This window comes from Bubalus kerabau, chromosome 23 (genome assembly GCF_029407905.1).
Source record: "Bubalus kerabau isolate K-KA32 ecotype Philippines breed swamp buffalo chromosome 23, PCC_UOA_SB_1v2, whole genome shotgun sequence".
Lineage (NCBI taxonomy): Eukaryota > Metazoa > Chordata > Mammalia > Artiodactyla > Bovidae > Bubalus > Bubalus kerabau.
In genome coordinates, this window is record NC_073646.1 from 2,022,050 (window position 1) to 2,037,952 (window position 15,903).

Sequence of the window (15,903 nt, forward strand, 5' to 3'; positions counted from 1 at the left end):
CGGGGCGAGCAGGCTCAGCCCCGCCCCCGGCCCCTGCAGCCCGGGCGCGGGGCCCCTGGAGCTCAGTCGTCGGCGCTGGCGGCTGCGAGCTGTCGCGCCGCTGGAGCGACCCCGGAGCCGGCGCCGACTGCGGCGCCCGCAGGAGCCCCGTTCCCGCGCCCCTGCCGCCTTGCCCACGGTGAGTGCCGCGGACTCCTGCCCGGCCGTCGAAGCCCAGCCCGGCGCCCCGCCGGCGGACCGCTCTCGCCGCCACCCCGGGGCGCCGGGAGGTCGCCAAGACTCGCCGTCGGCACCGGGGAGACGAGGCCGGCGCGCGCTTGGAGGAGCGGAGCCTCGGAGCGGGAGACGGTGCGCACTGCAGAGGGGCGGGGGGACCAGACCTCCCAGCCGCGGAGGGCGCGGGGCTCCAAGACCACCGCCCCCGCCCTCCGGGATGCGCAGGGTCACTCCGCTCGGACCCGGCGCCCTATCCCCGGGGGAAGCCGCAGGTGGGCGGGACCGAAGACCCCGAGACCCTCCGCGGAGTTTCCCAGTCAACCCTCCAGCGATTAAGACGCCCCTGAGCCCAGCCTGCTCCCCCTCCTACGGATCCTGGCAGGACCCCTTGTTTTCCCCAAATTCCTCCCGGCGTCTGGGTGGGTCCCCCAAAATACACCCTCTCCAGGCTTCCAAACTGTCCCCGAACCGAACACCCACCAATGAGAGAAGCACCCCGACAGAACTGGGGTGGGGGCGAGGTCCGAGCAGGGGTTGGGAGGAAGGGGCGAGCTGGGAGCCTGTCCCTGAGAGAAGTGGGAGGGGTGAGCAGGTCAGAGGGCCCGGCTGGCCGGGTGGGAGGGGACCTCTGAGGAAGATCTTACGGGCACTTCATTTTAAATGCGTTCATTCTAGAAGCATCTCGCCAACCTTTTACAGCTGGTCTCCGGCTTCAGAGCTCTAGGTCCGCCCGCGGAATTGTTTACAATACAGACCTCAGACCCCTCCCTTGGACTGGGTGGGGAGGAGACCTCAGTGAGCAGTGCTCCTAAGAGGTACTGCAGGCGGGCTGCAGGACGCACTGCGGCTGCACTGTGTGCAGGCGAGCACTGTGCAGGGAGTCAGCTGAGGGGGGCAGCCGGAAACCCCCTAGGAGAGTGAAGGGGGCCAGCTGGGGGCTGGGCTGGGCAGCAGGGAGAGCCAGGTGGCCAGGCCAGACCTTCTGCTGCCCCCTTACACATGCCAGGGGCAGCATCGGTGGATGCCCTACCCCTAAGTCCCCAGGGACCGGTTTCAGTGAGCGGCCCCAGCGCCCTGAGGGTGTTGATTCACGTCCAGGGCGGCCAGTGGGCTGCTGGGGATTCTTCTAGAAGACCAGGCTGGCTCTCCAGTTCAGCCCCACTGCTCCAGACCTGCCTCCTTCAGTGCTAGCCCCCAGGTGGGCTAGCAGGAGACAGCTGGGCTTTGAGCCCTGGGTTCTGGGTAAGTCACCCCATCACTGGGATGTGAAATGCGACAGTGACATCACTTTGCAGAGTGATCCTTTCCCACTCAACCCCAGGCCTTGGGCACAGCCCTGAAACACAGCAGGCCTATTGCTTTCGGCTGGGTCCTGGTGCCTGTAGGGCATCCAGCTCCTTGGCTGGCCTCGCTTTGTTCATTGGACAAAATGGAGCCGGTGGCCAGGCCTGAGTGGGGATACAGGTGTTTCCTGCTCAGAGCTTCTGGCCAGGCCTGGGTGGGACCGAGACACGGAAAGTTCAGGAAGGAGTCCTCTAGGGCCCGTCAGACAGACAGGGGGTCCCCTGAAGCCTGTACCCTGCTCACTCTGCCCAATGCATGCCGAGAGCCCCTGGCAGCCAGTGAGTGCTCCCTAGAGATCGGCCCCACGCCCTCTGTCCAGGACAGCTCTGAGTGGGTGCTGGCTGGCACCAGGGCCCAGGCTGCCGGGTGCAGCGAGGCTGTGGCTGTGCAGGCAGCCCAGGGGTTCCCAGGGGACAGAGGGGGCTTCTGAGCTCCCAGGAAGAGCCTCTGCACCTGGACAGCGCTGCTGCCTCCCTCCTGGGCACAGGCTGAGACGGGAGCAGGGAGGGGCCTGCAGCACAGGGGGAGGCCAGCCTGCCTGGACCTGAGACTCAGGACGAGCCAAGAGCTTAGCACCTGGATGCCAGAGCCTGGGAGGCCGTGACTCTATCCCGGGCTGCCTGCTGGCTGGGTGACCCTGGGCGCCATGAGCCTGGGGTCTCGGTTTCCTGGTCTAGGTGCGGGGAGCAGAGCGTCACTCCATATCCAGGGCTGGTCTGAGGAGGGGGCCCCCCTTGCCTTGAACACTCTCGTCTCACCGAGAAAGCCCCCCACTCTGCAGCTCAGGCCACTTGGCTCCTGCGTCATCTTTGTCTCTGGGACTGTGAGCCTTGGAGCCCCCGTCACACGTAGACGCAGCTGGCGGTTACCCTGGCAACAGCTCAAGCAGTGGCTGCTCCCTCGCTTTGGGGGGCTGTTGGGGAAGCAGCGTCTTCCACTCAGCTAGAGAGGAAAAGGGGACCCGTGACACCCAGCCCCCAGGGACCTCACAGCTCTCTGGGCTGCCGAGCCCGCAGCAGGGGTAGGGGCTCCCTGGGGCAAGCACCAACTGGCATGAAGGGGGCCCAGGGCTGCTGGAGGCCAAGGCGCCCCTCCTCCTGTCTCAGCTCTCGGGTCTGGCTGGATGGGTTCCCCTGGCCCTGCAGTTCCAGGATTGGAGGATCAGGGACTGAGATGAGGAGCTGAGAGCTGGCGGGGGTCACATACTGGCGATGGCAGCCCAGGCACCACCCCACCCAGAGATACACCCGGCTTGCTCGAAAAGTCTGTCCTGGACCCTCAAGGTGGCAGGTGTGCCTGGCCCCGCTGTCCCAGCAGAGGGTGACCATCCGGGAGGAGGTCAAGGCTATAAATGAGGACGTGCCAGCACTCACATGGCCCCTGGCAGTGGGCACACAGGGTGGGGTGGGTCTCCCTGGCTACCCCACTGCCAGGGGCCTGTGAGAACCCAGCAAGTAGAGCTGGATCCGGCAGGGTCCCCATTTCCTATTTTGTCAAATGAAAAGGACAGGCTTGGGCTGACATGCCTGGCCTGGGAGGCGGGGGGCGCCCTCAAGAGTGGACAAGGACAGGACCCAGGCAGTGGGCAGGTCCCCAGGTGAGCCAAGGGGAACACGGCGTGTCCAGCACACAGAGGCCAGCAAGCCAGGGCCAGGAAGCCCAGTAGGTGGCACTGAGCGGCAGAGGTGGCCCAGGAGAGGGTCTTCGCTTTGACCTGTTGACTTTCAGCGCGGGAAGAGGAGACCATGAGACCACCTTGTGAGACATTGTGGGGGCAGGGGTATCGGGAGGCCAAGGCCGGAGGTAGTTGCCTGGGCCAGGTCACGGGGTGGAAGAGGCAGACTGCAGGGCCCTTGGTGGCTTACCCCCGAGATCTGCAGGGGGCACTGAGCACCCACAAGGTGTGAGGGTGTAACAGCGCAGGCCAGTCAGGCTGGGGGTTGGAGTCAGCAGTGACAGCCGTGTGCCCCTCAGGGGCGTCCCAGGGCCGGGCCCCCTGGACAGGAAGGCGTCCCCCAAGCAGGTCCCGCTCCCCTTCTGCAAAGTGTGGGCTGTGGGGCCGCAGCCCCTGTCCGCTCCCAGGGCCTGTGTTGCCATAGCAACTGAGCCACCACTCAGCATCCTGCCTGGAGCAGCCTAGATGTCACCCTGGGGCACGGGAATTCTTCATGGCAAGGGAGGAATGGGGCCTGGGCCTGGTGGCCCCCTTCTGTGTGTACCCTGAAACCAGCTCAGTCCGAATCATTCTGGTCTGGGGAGCCCGAACCTGCGGGGGGGCGGGGCTTGGACTGAGCAAGTCTGCAGCCTTGGGAGGGTTGGAGCCCATGGCCCCAGCAGTGGGCACCTCTGAGTTCCAGGTCACACCTCTGTCACTGCTCAGGGTGGCACCTGATGTGACCACAGGGGACAGTAAGGCGGGGTGCTCTGCCCACAGGTCGCCCGCCATGTCCACCTTGCTGGAGATCAAGAGCAGCGTGCTCAGGCAGGTGCAGGTGTGCCCATCCTTCCGCCGGAGGACGGAGGAGGAGCCGGCCAGCGGCAGTGCCGACCCGCCGGAGCCCACAGCCGGGGCCTGGTAGGTGCCCCCCGGCCCGCTCCCTTCCTCCCCTGACCTCACACACCAGCCGCCCAGCACGGCCCCTGGGGGAAGCCCAGGAGGCTCTGAACCCAAGGCTGTGGAGGGCATCACACTGCACCTCCAGCTGTTCAGAGACCCGGGGATCCCTTTGAGTCATGCGGGCCGGCACGTGCTCTGAGCTGCAGCGTCGGGAGGGTCTGCTGACCCCGAGTGTGGCCTTTCTTGCAGGAAACCCGGAGATGGTGTGGAGTTCTTCGCCCAGATGCGCCTCATCCTGAAGAAGGGGGAGGGCAGACAGGGGCTCCCGTGCCCTGAGGTGCGGACACTGCGGGCCCTGCTGCCCCTCATGGGCCCGGGCCGGCCTCCCCAGCAGCTGCTCCGTGCTCCCCTCCCTCCCTCCCTGGAGAACTCCCTGCCAGGGAGCCATGGAGACCCTCACCCCCCGGTGCCTCTCACAGGTCCTGCTGCGCAGCAGCTCACCTGCCCCCGCAGAGCCCGTGGACCCCAGCCGTGGCCTGAGAACTTTGAGCCAAGAGGAGGTAAGGGGGTGGGGGTGTCTGGGGAGGGTTGGCTGACCTCCCCATGGGAGTGAGCAGAGGTCAGGGGTGGGGAGGGACCCCTGGTGGAGGCCCCAAAGGTGCAAAGGCACAGAGGCAGAGACCAGGCTCTGCCAGTGGAAGGAGCGGCTGGGGGCTGGGCAGAGAGGGTGCGTCTGAGGAGCCGAGAGCCCCTGCGGTCGGGACTCAGGGCCCACGTCCCCGCCTGCAGGTGGACATGCTCTACGAGGAGGCTCTGTACACGGTCCTTCACCGCGCAGGCACCATGGGCCCTGACCAGGTGGATGACGAGGAGGCCCTGCTGAGCTACCTGCAGCAGGTGAGCCCCAGGCCCCATCTACTCGGCTGGCCCAGCCCCACTGTCTCTGGGGGTGGCTGAGACACTTTTCCCACCTGCTTGTGTTACTGTTGCCTCAACGACACACAAAGTTGCCCCACGTACATAACACACACACAGGTGCTCAGGCAGACACACATAGGCTGACAGGCATGCCCAGAAAGGTGGACAGACACACAGACACATTCAAACAGAACACACAGATGGACACAGCTACAAAGAACATCGGAAAAGACAGGTAGACAGATGTAGGACTCACACAGAAGGATGGACAGACACACAGAGAAAGGAAGGACAGACCCCTTTCTTCCTGCTGTGTGTGCTCCCCCTGCCCCATGAAGCCCCCAGGATGGTAACTGGTCTGCTTCAAGGGCCGCTGGGCCTCACACCTGCCGGCCTGCAGGTGTTCGGCACTGGCCCCGAGGAGCACGCCGCGGCTGTGGAAAGCGTGAAGAAGGCCAAGGTGAGGCTGCCGCTGGCTGGGCAGATGCTGCCCCTCGCGGTGCTTGTGAGCAGAGGCTCGGGGTGGAGGGGTGCAGGGCTGGCCGTGTCAGGCCCACACCGAGCCCCAGAGACTGTCACTGCCCCCCTCCTGCAGGCACCCACCTATGCCCTGAAAGTGTCCGTCATGCGTGCCAAGAACCTGCTGGCCAAAGACCCCAATGGTGAGTGGGGGGCCAGCCGGGTCTGGGGGCCATGGGGGCGGGGCTGGGACTGAGGCACCCACCATCTCCTAGGCTTCAGTGACCCGTACTGCATGCTGGGCATCCTGCCGGCCTCAGGGGCCGTGCGGGAGCCTAGCCCACACAAGGAGCAGCGCTTCAGCTTCCGCAAGGGCAGCAAGCGAGGTGGCCCGCTGCCAGCCAAGTGCATCCAGGTCACCGAGGTCAAGAGCAGCACCCTGAACCCTGTGTGGAAGGAGCACTTCCTCTTGTAAGGCCCCTTGTCCAGTTGGGCGGCAGGGTGGCTGGGTGGGGTCTGCGGCGGTGCCGGCCGGTCCTGGAGCAGCTGCGCCCATAGGTGGTCTCAGTGCCTGCCCCTGGGAACCGAAGGGCTGGTCCTGTGCCCACTTTCCAGAGCAGGAGACTGAGGCTCAGAAATTGTCCCTGCCCCAGCACAGGGCAGGGCATCACCTGGACCCTCCGGGGCACCTCTCTGTTCTCCTTACAGTGAGATCGAGGACGTGGGCACAGACCAGCTGCACCTGGACATCTGGTAGAGGCCCCTGTGCCCTGCAGGGCAGGGGGTGCGGGCGCCTCTGGTCTGGGTGGAGCGGGAGGGGGCAATCAGAACCAGGCTGAGCTGCAGACAAGCCAGGCCCCCACTCCCTCCAGGGATCACGACGATGATGTGTCCCTGGTGGAAGCGTGCAGGAAGCTGAATGAGGTCATCGGCCTGAAGGGCGTGAGCAGGTGGGGCAGCAGGACCCTCCCACACACAGGGGCCAGCGGGTGGGGGCTCCTCAGGGGCCACAGGCCTGAAGCCATCCTGCTGCCCCCAGGTATTTCAAACAGATTGTCAAGTCTGCCCGCGCAAATGGGACAGCGGGGCCCACGGAGGACCACACTGATGACTTCCTGGGGTGCCTCAACATACCCGTCCGGGTGAGTGGGCTGGCAGTTTTGCTTGCTGAATGCTTGCTCCTGGGTGTCCCACCTGGTGTTGGCAGCAGTCCTGCCCCACTGCTGCTATGTCCCATGATACCCCAGCAGCTTCCCATCCTTCCTGAGCTGGGGCTGGGGGAACATCGTGCTGCAAGTGGGAAGGGACAGCCTCCAGGAACCTCTAGTGTCCAGGCACCCCTGAGCGCCCCTGTGCTGGTCACCAGTGTTCAGTGGGAAGTAGAGGCCTGTTTCTCCTGCCGTCCCAGAGACAGTCTGTGCAGGGAAGGGGCGTTAGGCAGAACCACCAATCTGAACTCCCTTCCCCTAGGAGGTGCCTGTGGCTGGGGAGGACCGCTGGTTCAAGCTGGAACCGCGCTCTAGCGCCTCCCGGGTGCAGGGTGACTGCCAACTGATCCTCAAGCTGATCACGACGCAGGTGGGAGCCAAGGGCCCCCCTCCTGCAGCCCTGCACCCCAGCCCATAGGCTCGGGAAGGGCTACTGACCAGCCGGCCCTGCGTTCCAGAGGGACACGAACATGAGCCAGCGTGGGCGGTCGGGCTTCCTGTCGTACCTGCTGCTGCTCAGCCGTCTGCTGCAGTTCGAGCACCGAACCGAGGAGGTAGCGCCAACCTCCGGCCCCAGGGGCAGCCAGGGGCGGCTGGGGAGGGCGAGGCGGGGAGGCCAGGGACCTGGGGGCCGAGAAGGGATGGGGGTCTCCCGCCTCCACCCACGGCCAGCCCGTCCCTCAGCCCAACTCGAGCAGCTGGCGTGGCGAGCTCAGCGGGCCTGCGGCCACCGTGCTCTGCTTGCACGGCGCACAGAGCAACCTGTCGGCGCTGCAGCTGGCTGTGCTGTGAGTGGGCGGGGCCGCGTCGCGAGGGGCGGGGCCGCGGCGCAACGGGGCTGGGTGGGCGAGGCCTGCCGCGCGGGGCGGGGCGGGGCCGGGGTCAGGGAAGGGGCGGGGCTATCAGTCGGAGGGGCACGGGTCCCCTGCTGGGTCGGGCCCCTGACGCAGCTACCCTGAGCCTGGGCTGGGGCCCCGCAGGCACTGGCAGGTCAGCAGCCGCCACCATCAGACCCGCACCCTGGACTACGGCTACCTGCTGGGGCTGCTAGAAGACCTGCAGGCTCACTGGGAGGAGGCGGGCTCGCTGCCCCAGGAGCAGGTGGGCTCGCATGAAAATGCTCCTGGAGGGTGTGCCGGGGGGCTGTTCAGGCTGGGACAAGCAGGGACAGGACCGCCAGAGTCCTGCCCTGCTGGGGTGCATAGCCTGTGGGAGTGGTAGGGGGTTAAAAATAAGCGGACAAAGCGCGGGACTTAAGAGAGAGCAGCTGCTGTGCGGTCCCAGGACAGGGCTGTGCGATACCAAGAGGGAGTCCCGCGGGAGGCAGGCCGTGCGGCTTCAGCCCCGCGAGCAGCGGAGGGAGTGGGCCGCAAGGAAGGAGGCGCAGCTCGTGCTGCGAAGGCCCTGGGGGCGTCTGTGTCTCCAGGGGGCGCTGTGGAGGCTGGAGAGGGCACCAGGGCGAGGCCAATGGGGTTGGAGGCCCGTAGTAGGGAGGGTGCTCTTCAGGGCAGGGCCTTGCAGACCGGCGGCTTTTGACGAGGAGCGGGCACTCAGCAGTCCGTTCTGAAGGGCCCTGTCCCTCAGGAGGAGGGCCTCGCAGACAGCTTCTCTGCCTTCTCTGAGTTTGGGCTTCAGCTGCTGCGACAGCTCCGGGACTACTTTCCTGCCGCTAACAGCACAGCTGTCTACCGCCTGGAGCTGCTGTTGAAGTGGGTGCAGCCACTCATCTGCGGGCGGGGGTTGGGGCTGGGGGACTGGGTGGGGCAGCCCCCAGTCAGCTGCAACCCCTCGCCCAGGTGTCTTGGCAAGCTGCAGCTCTTCCAGCCTTCGTTTGAGATTTGCCCCTTCGAGACGGAGCTAAACATGGACATTGCTGCTGCCCTGAAGGTGCGTCTGGTAGCTGGGTCTGGGCTAACTGCCCATCCTTGCCCGTGCCCCTGCCCTCAGGCTGGACCTGTGGAACCACACACACTTGCCCTTCTTCCCTTCCACCCAACACGCTTCCTCGGCACTTCCCTTGCAGAGAGGCAACCGTGAGTGGTTCGACAAGCTCCTGAACACCCAAAGTCCTCGTGAGCAGGTGTGGTGGCAGAGTGGGGAGGCGTGGCCACAGGGGAGGTGCGGGGCCACAGGTGAGTGCAGACCAGAAGGTCAGTGTGCTGGGCCTCCTTGCAGCCAGGCCCACAGCGCCTCGCCGGGCTGGTCAAGCTGGCTGACACCATCTACGAGGACCTGCAGTCCTGCTACGGTATCTACGCCAGCCTCTTCCACAGGTGGGGCCAGGGCTCTCCCTGCTGCCCCTGCGCCCAGCCCCTAAAGTGCCACCACCCAGCTGGGGAGCAGGGCGAGCAGGTATCTGAGGTGTGTCCTTTGCAGCATCATCAAGGTGGACTTCTTCACCCTCACCTTTCGGCAGCTGGAGCGTCTGGTGAGGAGGGGGCGTGGGGAGAGCCCCCTGGCTGGGAAGGGGCCTGGGGTTTCTTGTTGCCACCAGCCTGAGTCCACCCTCCTGGACAGGTGGCTGAAGAGGCCTGGGTGCTGACAGAGGAGCTGAGCCCCAAGATGACCCTGGAGGTGGCCTCGGGGCTCTTTGAGCTCTACCTGACCCTGGCGGACATCCAGCGCTTTTGGAGCAGCATTCCGGGCCGGTGGGTGCCCTGCCCCACCTGTCCTCCAGTCTCCTCTTGGAGGGCTCTCTGTGCAGTCTCCCCAGGGTCTCTGCAGGCTGGGAACCTGGGACATGTTGGCTCAAGGTGTTTGATCAGGGTGAGCGCTGATGGGCCTCCCACTGCAGGGACAGCCGTTCCCTAGCCCTGGCCGGCATCCACGCCCCATTCCTGCCCGCTGTGAAGCTTTGGCTGCAGGTGCTGCGAGACCAAACCAAGTGGAGGCTTCAGGGAGCCGTGGATGTGGACACAGTGAGTGAGCTCTCAGGCTTGAGGGGGCTGGGCTCATCTGGGCTCCCCCCCTAACCTGGCCACCTCCTGCTTCCTAGCTGGAGCCCATGGATGCTTCCTCCAAGCACAGCAGCTCCGCGGCCACTGCCAGCCTCTGCTTCAGCCACATCCAGGAGCTGTGGGCCTGCCTGGCATGGCCTGACCCTGCCCAGGCCCAGACACTAGGCACCCAGCTCAGCCAGGTGGGGACTACCCACCAAGAGGAGATTGGGGTCTAGGTGCAGAAGGGACATGGCCCACAGCTCCTGAGCCCCCGTCTTCCACCCCAGGACCTGTGTGAAGCCGCCCTCTTCTACACAGAGCTGCTGCGAAAGAAGGTGGATGCTCAGCCTGGGGCAGCTGGAGAGGCAGTGAGCGAGCCCGTGAGCAGGGGGGGCGCAGGAGTGGGGGATGGAGGCCTAGGGTGGCCACCACCCCGCTGCCAGCCCACGCATGTCCATCACACCTCCCTAGCTCTGCGTGGTCCTCAACGACGTGGAGCTCCTCCGCAAGGCTGCTGGCCAGGCACTGCGTGGCCTGGCGTGGCCGGAGGGGGCTGCGGGGCTTGAGGGCACGCTCCCGCGGCCCCTGCTCAGCTGCACACAGGCCCTGGACGAGGACCTGCAGCGGGAGGCCCGAACCGTGACAGCACACCTGACCTCCAAGGTGGCAGGGCCGGTGGGCTGGGGCAGGAGCCAGCTGCCCCTCTCTGCACCCCGCGTTGCTAAGCACCACTCTCCGGCTCTCCCACAGATGGTGGGTGACGTCAGGAAGTATGTGCAGCACGTCAGCCTCTCGCCGGACTCCATCCAGAATGACGAGGTGAGTGCCCGGCCAGCCGAGGTCTTGGGCTTGGTGGGGAATGCGCGTGTGCGCTGGGGCCCAGTCCTAGCCTGAGGACCCTACCTGCAGGCCGTGGCCCCCCTTCTGAAGTACCTGGATGAGAAACTGGCTCTGCTGAATGCCTCACTGGTGAAGGAAAACCTAAACAGGTATGGTCCTGGGCGGGCGGGCAGGCAGAGCAGGGCTGGCCCATGGTCGGGTCACAGATGCTGAGCATCCTGCAGGGTGCTGGAGGCCCTCTGGGAGCTGCTGCTGCAGGCCATTCTGCAGGCTCTGGGAGCAAACCGAGACGTGTCTGCCGACTTCTACGGGCGCTTCCACTTCACACTGGAGGTAGGGCCCCATGGAAGAGCCTTTCCTGCCTGAACTCCTGGTTCCTGGCCCCTCTGCCCTTGTCCCCTGGCAATAAGACTGCTGACCTTTCCAGCTGCACGCCCCCCTCCAGCCTGGTCCCCAGCCCAGACACTCCTCCTCTGGGAAGCCATCAGGCAGCATCTCTTTCCCTGAGTCTGCTGAGTCAGCAGCACCTGGGCCACCTGTTCCGACAGCTGTCTGGCTTTGGGTGCCCTCATTTCCCCAAGCTTCCTGGCAGCTTCTGATAACGGCCCAGGTATGAGTGGCTCTACCTGGGGCTCCAGACAGCCCAGGCTGGGTGCTGCTCAAGGCTCCATTCCTTCCCACTCTGTCTCCAGCACCCACCCCACCCCGATACCTTTTCTTTCTTGCCTCACCCCAGGCCCTGGTCAACTTTTTCCACGCTGAGGGCCAGGGTCTGCCCCTGGAGAGCCTGAGAGATGGAAGTTACAAGGTAAGGTTTGGCCCTGGGGCCTCTGACGGGAAGGGGTAGGGGCGGACACCTGAGACCCAGGTTTGAGTTCAGCCGCGCCCCGTGCGTGAAATGGGGCCGGTGAGGAGCTCCGGTAACACCAGGCACCGCCTCCTCCCTGCAGAGGCTGGAGGAGGAGCTGCGCCTGCACCAGTGCTCCACGCGGGAGTGCATCGAGCAGTACTACCTGGACAAGCTCAAGCAGGTAGTGCGGCCCAGGTGCGCGCACGAGGCTCCGCCCCCAACGACCCCGAGCTCGTCTCACCGGCTCCTGGCCTTTCCACAGAGATCCCTGGAACACAACCGGTTCGGGCGCCTGAGCGTCCGCTGCCACTACGAGGCGGCCGAGCAGCGGCTGGCGGTGGAGGTGCTGCACGCCGCCGACCTGCTCCCCCTGGACGCCAACGGTGCGGGCGAGCGGTGGGGAGGGCTGCCACCGGGCGGGGCGGGGCGGGGCTGGCGGCGGGGTGCGCTCACAGCCGTGTCCCCAGGCCTAAGCGACCCCTTTGTGATCGTGGAGCTGGGCCCGCCGCACCTTTTCCCGCTGGTCCGCAGCCAGAGGACCCAGGTCAAGAGCCGGACGCTGCACCCCGTGTACGACGAGCTCTTCTACTTGTGAGTGCCCCTCCCCGCCCTGCCGGCCCGGAGTGGGGAGCAGGGCTCCAGATAACCACCCACCTCCCCTCTCCCCTCGCAGCTCCGTGCCCGCAGAGGCCTGCCGCCGCCGTGGCGCCTGCGTGCTGTTCACCGTCATGGACCATGACTGGCTGTCCACTAACGACTTCGCGGGGGAGGCAGCCCTGGGCCTGGGCAGCGTTGGCGGCGTCGCGAGGCCCCAGGTGGGAGGGAGCGCGAGGGCCAGCCAGCCGGTCACCCTGCACCTGCGCCGGCCGCGAGCCCAGGGTGAGTGAGCTTCCGGCGGGGCGGGGCCAGCCGGGCCGATGCTGGCCCCGCCCCCTGCAGAGCCCAGGGTGACTGAGCAGTGAGAGCGGGGCCAGCAGGACTGACACCGCCCCCGCCCCCGCCCCCGCCCGCAGTGAGGTCCGCGCTTCGGATGCTGGAGGGTCGCCCCAACAAGGAGGCGCAGGAATTTGTCAAGAGGCTCCGGGAGCTGGAGAAGTACATGGAGGCGGACCCCTGAGCCCTGCGGGCGAGAGCCAAGCCCTCCACACGTCCCGCGCTGTTGTCTCGCCTTGTGGTCAGCTCTGTGCAGCTGGGCCATGGCGCCCTGCCCCGCTTCATGGTGTGTGTTCCGTGGCTGGACTCCCTGGCTCCCTTCTGCCCCACTACGTCTGTGCGGTGTGTGCTGTGAACTGTGCCCAATAAGCCCTACCCTGCTGGATCTGGACAGCCGACTGGACGAGCCCTGGCCACCAGGTGAGCTTCCCATTTCCCCTCAGGCTCCACGGCCTCAGGGTGGGAGGGCCCTGGTCTTAAGGCAAGGTTCTCAGTTGGGGGCTTTGCCCCCAGGGGACGTTGGGGCGGGGGGGGGGGGTCAGTCACACCCGGTGAGTGAGTGGTTGGCTGTGCTGTTGGCATCAGTGGGTAGAGGCTGGAAGTGTGGTTTGACATCCTGCCATGAGCCCTCCTCCCAACATAGAATCGTCCACCCCTAAATGTCACCAGTAACCAGGGAAGACCTCGGTCCTGGGCCTCTCTGGGGTCAGGGCAGAGTCTCCCTAAGCAGAGAGGCTGGAAGGTCTGGGTTTGGAGTCTGGACAATCCAGGCCTCAGAGGGAGAGGTGAACACCCGCAGCGCCCCCACCTTCTCTGGGGATGCCCCCCCTCCTCCAAGAGGGCATATGGAAGGGGTTCTCCTGAGAGCTCCACAGGTCTCCAGTCCCCACCCAGCTCACAGGCCCAGGAGAGGGACCTCTGCAGTCATGGTGGGAGGCTGAGGATGTCACGCCAGGCTGATTGGGTTAGTGTAAGGCACTCTGTGCCAACTGTGTGGCCGTCTCCTTTTCATGAATGCACAGCATCCACACAAGATCTACCCAGGGGTCCCATCTCTACACCCCAGGCTCTCTAGGCAGGATGTGGCTCACTAGAGGCCGAGTGCCAAGAAGCATAGGCTCACGCGGGGGTCTTCTTGGCTTGCAGCTTCATTGGGAGGGCTCTGAGGCAGGACCCAGAGCAAGGCTGGGTAAGAAGCGCCGGGAAAGAACCCGGTCAGAGTCCAGTCCTGCTCGCAGCTGCACGGCCTGAGGCCGCCAGGCCCGTTTGTGTTCCCACAAGCTCCACTGCCATCTCCAGATGTCCTCGTCACTCCGCCTCCAAAAATACACACCTCTGCAACTTTCAGTCTCTCTGCCGTTTCTTGATTCCTTTCCAAATCTCTGTGGGGACCCTGGCTTCAGCCCCTTGCTCAGCAGTCTCCTCCTCTTCTGGGCTGCTGCTGCTGTCTCCCCCATTGTCAGGGTCAGGTCCAAGTTCCTCAGACTCACCTTCAGTGTCACTGTCAGCACCATCTCTGGGCAGCCTGAGAGAGAGGGGTATGTCCAGCAGCCTCCCCGAAACACCTACTCACTCACCAGAGCCCCCAAGCTGAGGACAGATTCCTACTCCCCATCCTCTCAAAGTGGAAACCCCTCCAGCTTCCCTTCTCTGCAGTCAGAAAACCATCCTGATGTTTAAGACAGTCCCCCACCCTGCAGAAGGAGGGGCTGAGATCAGGGGTGGAGGAGAGCCTTGAGTCAAGGCTATCATGACGCTGGGGGACCTACCGGCAGCCAGTCATGGGCCGATTGGGGTTTGCAAACTCCCGCCCTGAGTCCACATCAAAGGGATCTGAATGGAAGAATCAAGGAGGAAAGCGGCCTGAAGTAGGAGTCTCACAGCTGTGGCAGGAAGGTCTTCCCAACCCCGGGGCTTCTCAAGGGAGGGGGAAGGCCTGGAGGATCCTGGCTCCCACCTGGGGGGCAGGTGTCCCTGCCAAGCCTCACCGATTTCCTCCTCTTCAGGGTGCTCCTTGGCTTGGGCCAGGAACTCCTGCTCTGCCTGCAGCACCTCCTCTGGGCTGCTGCAGGCCGCATATTTGTCCAGAAGCTGGCGGTTCAGATCCAGAAAGCCTTTGCCCCACTTGAATTTCCGCAGCAAAATGACAGCGAGGTCTGAGAAGCCTGTCGGTGCAGGAAGCCTATGGATGTAGACAGTCCTTCTCCTGCCCCCCAGGAACTGAGAGTCCCGCCAATACTGGCCCACAGCCCTCTGCAGCCCACCAAGTCCCTCTCCCCACAAGGCATCTCACGGGACTGCCCCTCTGAGCCTCCGTGTGGACCTGAAGTTCTCAGGGGATGAGCTGGGTTAACAGGGCTCTGGAGGCCGTCGTGCCCTGATGACAGCCTGACAAGCGCTTGGAGGCCAATGGTCTGTTCTGTCTCCACCTCCTCCTCTCAGGGAGAGGACTAAAGTGCGAGCTCGGAGGAAACCCTGGCCACCACCCAGCACGTGGTCAGGCTCCTCCCGGGACTGGCAGCAAAAGCACACCGACTCCCAGCTGCCAGGCCCTGACACTCACCCAGGATGCAGAAGGTGGCAGCGAAGGCCTCCACGCAGGACAGCCTGCAGGGCCGGCCATAGTTCACAGGGTTGGCAGCCACCAAGTGGGGCAGGAGCCGCAAGTGGCTCCCACGCATCTTCCCAAATGGAGTCTCATCCAGTCTGGCCCAGGAGCAGTCGATGACAGCGACCCCAGACTGTGCCACCAAGTGTCTGCCAAGAGTAGTGTAGGGCTTGGTTCTGGGTTTAACTGGGTGCTGGCCCCAGGGCAGCTATGTCCTAGGAGACCGGCCGCCCTGGGGATTCAGGGGCATCATTCAAGGACTCTCACGGGCCAAGCATCTGAGGCAGTTGGGGGAAAGCTGTTCCTCCATGAGGCTTTTACTCACTCAACAAATGTTCACTGTTGCCTGCTACCTCCTGGGTTCTGTGCTAGGCAACGGGGGCCAACTAGACAGATAACACAAACAAGTGAGCCCTGAAGGAAAAGATGCGCCAAGGCTGGGGGCTAATTAAGAAGAGTCCGGGCAGGCCCACTCCGTTTCCCCGCACCCAGTCCTCTCGAGCCTACCTGTCTGCGGGGGACACGTATTGGGAGCCCACGGGGCTGAGCACGAGGCCGCCGAACCTGTGGCCCAGGCGCAGGCAGCGCACCAGCCCCAGGCGGGCCAGCTTGCGGCCGGTGCAGCGCCGGGGGTCGCAGTGGCCCAACTCCCACATGGCCAGCGTGCAGGGCAGCTGCGCCGGGCCCGGGCCGCCCTGGTCCTCAGGGGCCTCTGGCTCCACGGACGCTGCAGCGGGCAGAGAGGGGAACCCGGCCTCAGGCGCGGCTCCGCGGCCCGACCCTCGGCCCCCATCAGGATCACGCCCCACTCACCGCGCAGCGCGGCGCCCACCTCCTCGGCGAAGGCCTCCAGGGAGCGGCCCGCCGGGCGCCGAGCGCGGCCGCCCTCCGCGCCCTGCCCGCGCGAGGCCCTGCGGCGGCCCATAGCGAGAAGCCGGGCCCGCTACGCCTACCGCGTCTCCGCTCCTCCGGCGGCCAAGTTGTGCGCCGGCACCACTTCCGGTTCACGTCCCCATGTGACCGCGCAGCGG

General features: G+C 65.4%; 2 protein-coding genes across 9 annotated transcripts; one reads left to right on the forward strand and one right to left on the reverse strand.

Annotated features, from left to right (window-relative positions):
* Window positions 1–53: 53 nt before the first annotated feature.
* BAIAP3 (BAI1 associated protein 3) lies at window positions 54–13,611 on the forward strand. Of its 8 annotated transcripts, XM_055562658.1 has the most exons (35): window positions 54–178; window positions 3,995–4,135; window positions 4,367–4,454; window positions 4,597–4,677; window positions 4,907–5,014; window positions 5,436–5,495; window positions 5,631–5,697; window positions 5,770–5,965; window positions 6,203–6,247; window positions 6,367–6,444; window positions 6,534–6,636; window positions 6,965–7,072; window positions 7,161–7,256; window positions 7,387–7,490; window positions 7,683–7,803; window positions 8,287–8,411; window positions 8,499–8,589; window positions 8,726–8,782; window positions 8,878–8,975; window positions 9,079–9,130; window positions 9,220–9,350; window positions 9,497–9,620; window positions 9,698–9,841; window positions 9,929–10,021; window positions 10,113–10,304; window positions 10,392–10,460; window positions 10,551–10,630; window positions 10,706–10,814; window positions 11,218–11,289; window positions 11,432–11,512; window positions 11,594–11,714; window positions 11,799–11,922; window positions 12,005–12,210; window positions 12,345–12,684; window positions 13,411–13,611. In XM_055562658.1, the coding sequence occupies exons 2-34, from the start codon at window positions 4,005–4,007 to the stop codon at window positions 12,446–12,448; spliced, it is 3,459 nt and encodes a 1,152-aa protein (XP_055418633.1). In that variant the 5' UTR covers window positions 54–178; window positions 3,995–4,004; the 3' UTR covers window positions 12,449–12,684; window positions 13,411–13,611. The 8 variants fall into 8 exon arrangements, with proteins under 8 accessions (XP_055418633.1, XP_055418628.1, XP_055418629.1 ...); XM_055562653.1 differs by having other exon boundaries at window positions 10,113–10,460; XM_055562654.1 differs by having other exon boundaries at window positions 11,432–11,714.
* Window positions 13,395–15,879, reverse strand: TSR3 (TSR3 ribosome maturation factor). Its single transcript, XM_055562663.1, has 6 exons — window positions 15,686–15,879; window positions 15,380–15,599; window positions 14,828–15,021; window positions 14,253–14,429; window positions 14,034–14,097; window positions 13,395–13,789 (listed from the first exon to the last, which is right to left on the reverse strand). The coding sequence occupies exons 1-6, from the start codon at window positions 15,795–15,797 to the stop codon at window positions 13,609–13,611; spliced, it is 948 nt and encodes a 315-aa protein (XP_055418638.1). The 5' UTR covers window positions 15,798–15,879; the 3' UTR covers window positions 13,395–13,608.
* Between the last annotated feature and the right edge of the window lie 24 nt (window positions 15,880–15,903).

Excerpts from the sequence above, each read along its gene's own strand:
- BAIAP3 (XM_055562651.1), top strand. The coding sequence starts at position 4,005 with ATGTCCACCTTGCTGGAGATCAAGAGCAGCGTGCTCAGGCAGGTGCAG. Across the intron at positions 10,022-10,112 it reads GAGAGGCAGTGAGCGAGCCC|CTCTGCGTGGTCCTCAACGA; the intron begins GTGAGCAGGGGG and ends ACACCTCCCTAG. Across the intron at positions 10,461-10,550 it reads ACTCCATCCAGAATGACGAG|GCCGTGGCCCCCCTTCTGAA; the intron begins GTGAGTGCCCGG and ends CCCTACCTGCAG.
- TSR3 (XM_055562663.1), bottom strand. The coding sequence starts at position 15,797 with ATGGGCCGCCGCAGGGCCTCGCGCGGGCAGGGCGCGGAGGGCGGCCGC. Across the intron at positions 15,600-15,685 it reads GGTGGGCGCCGCGCTGCGCG|CGTCCGTGGAGCCAGAGGCC; the intron begins GTGAGTGGGGCG and ends TGCCCGCTGCAG. Across the intron at positions 14,098-14,252 it reads CCCTGAAGAGGAGGAAATCG|ATCCCTTTGATGTGGACTCA; the intron begins GTGAGGCTTGGC and ends TCTTCCATTCAG.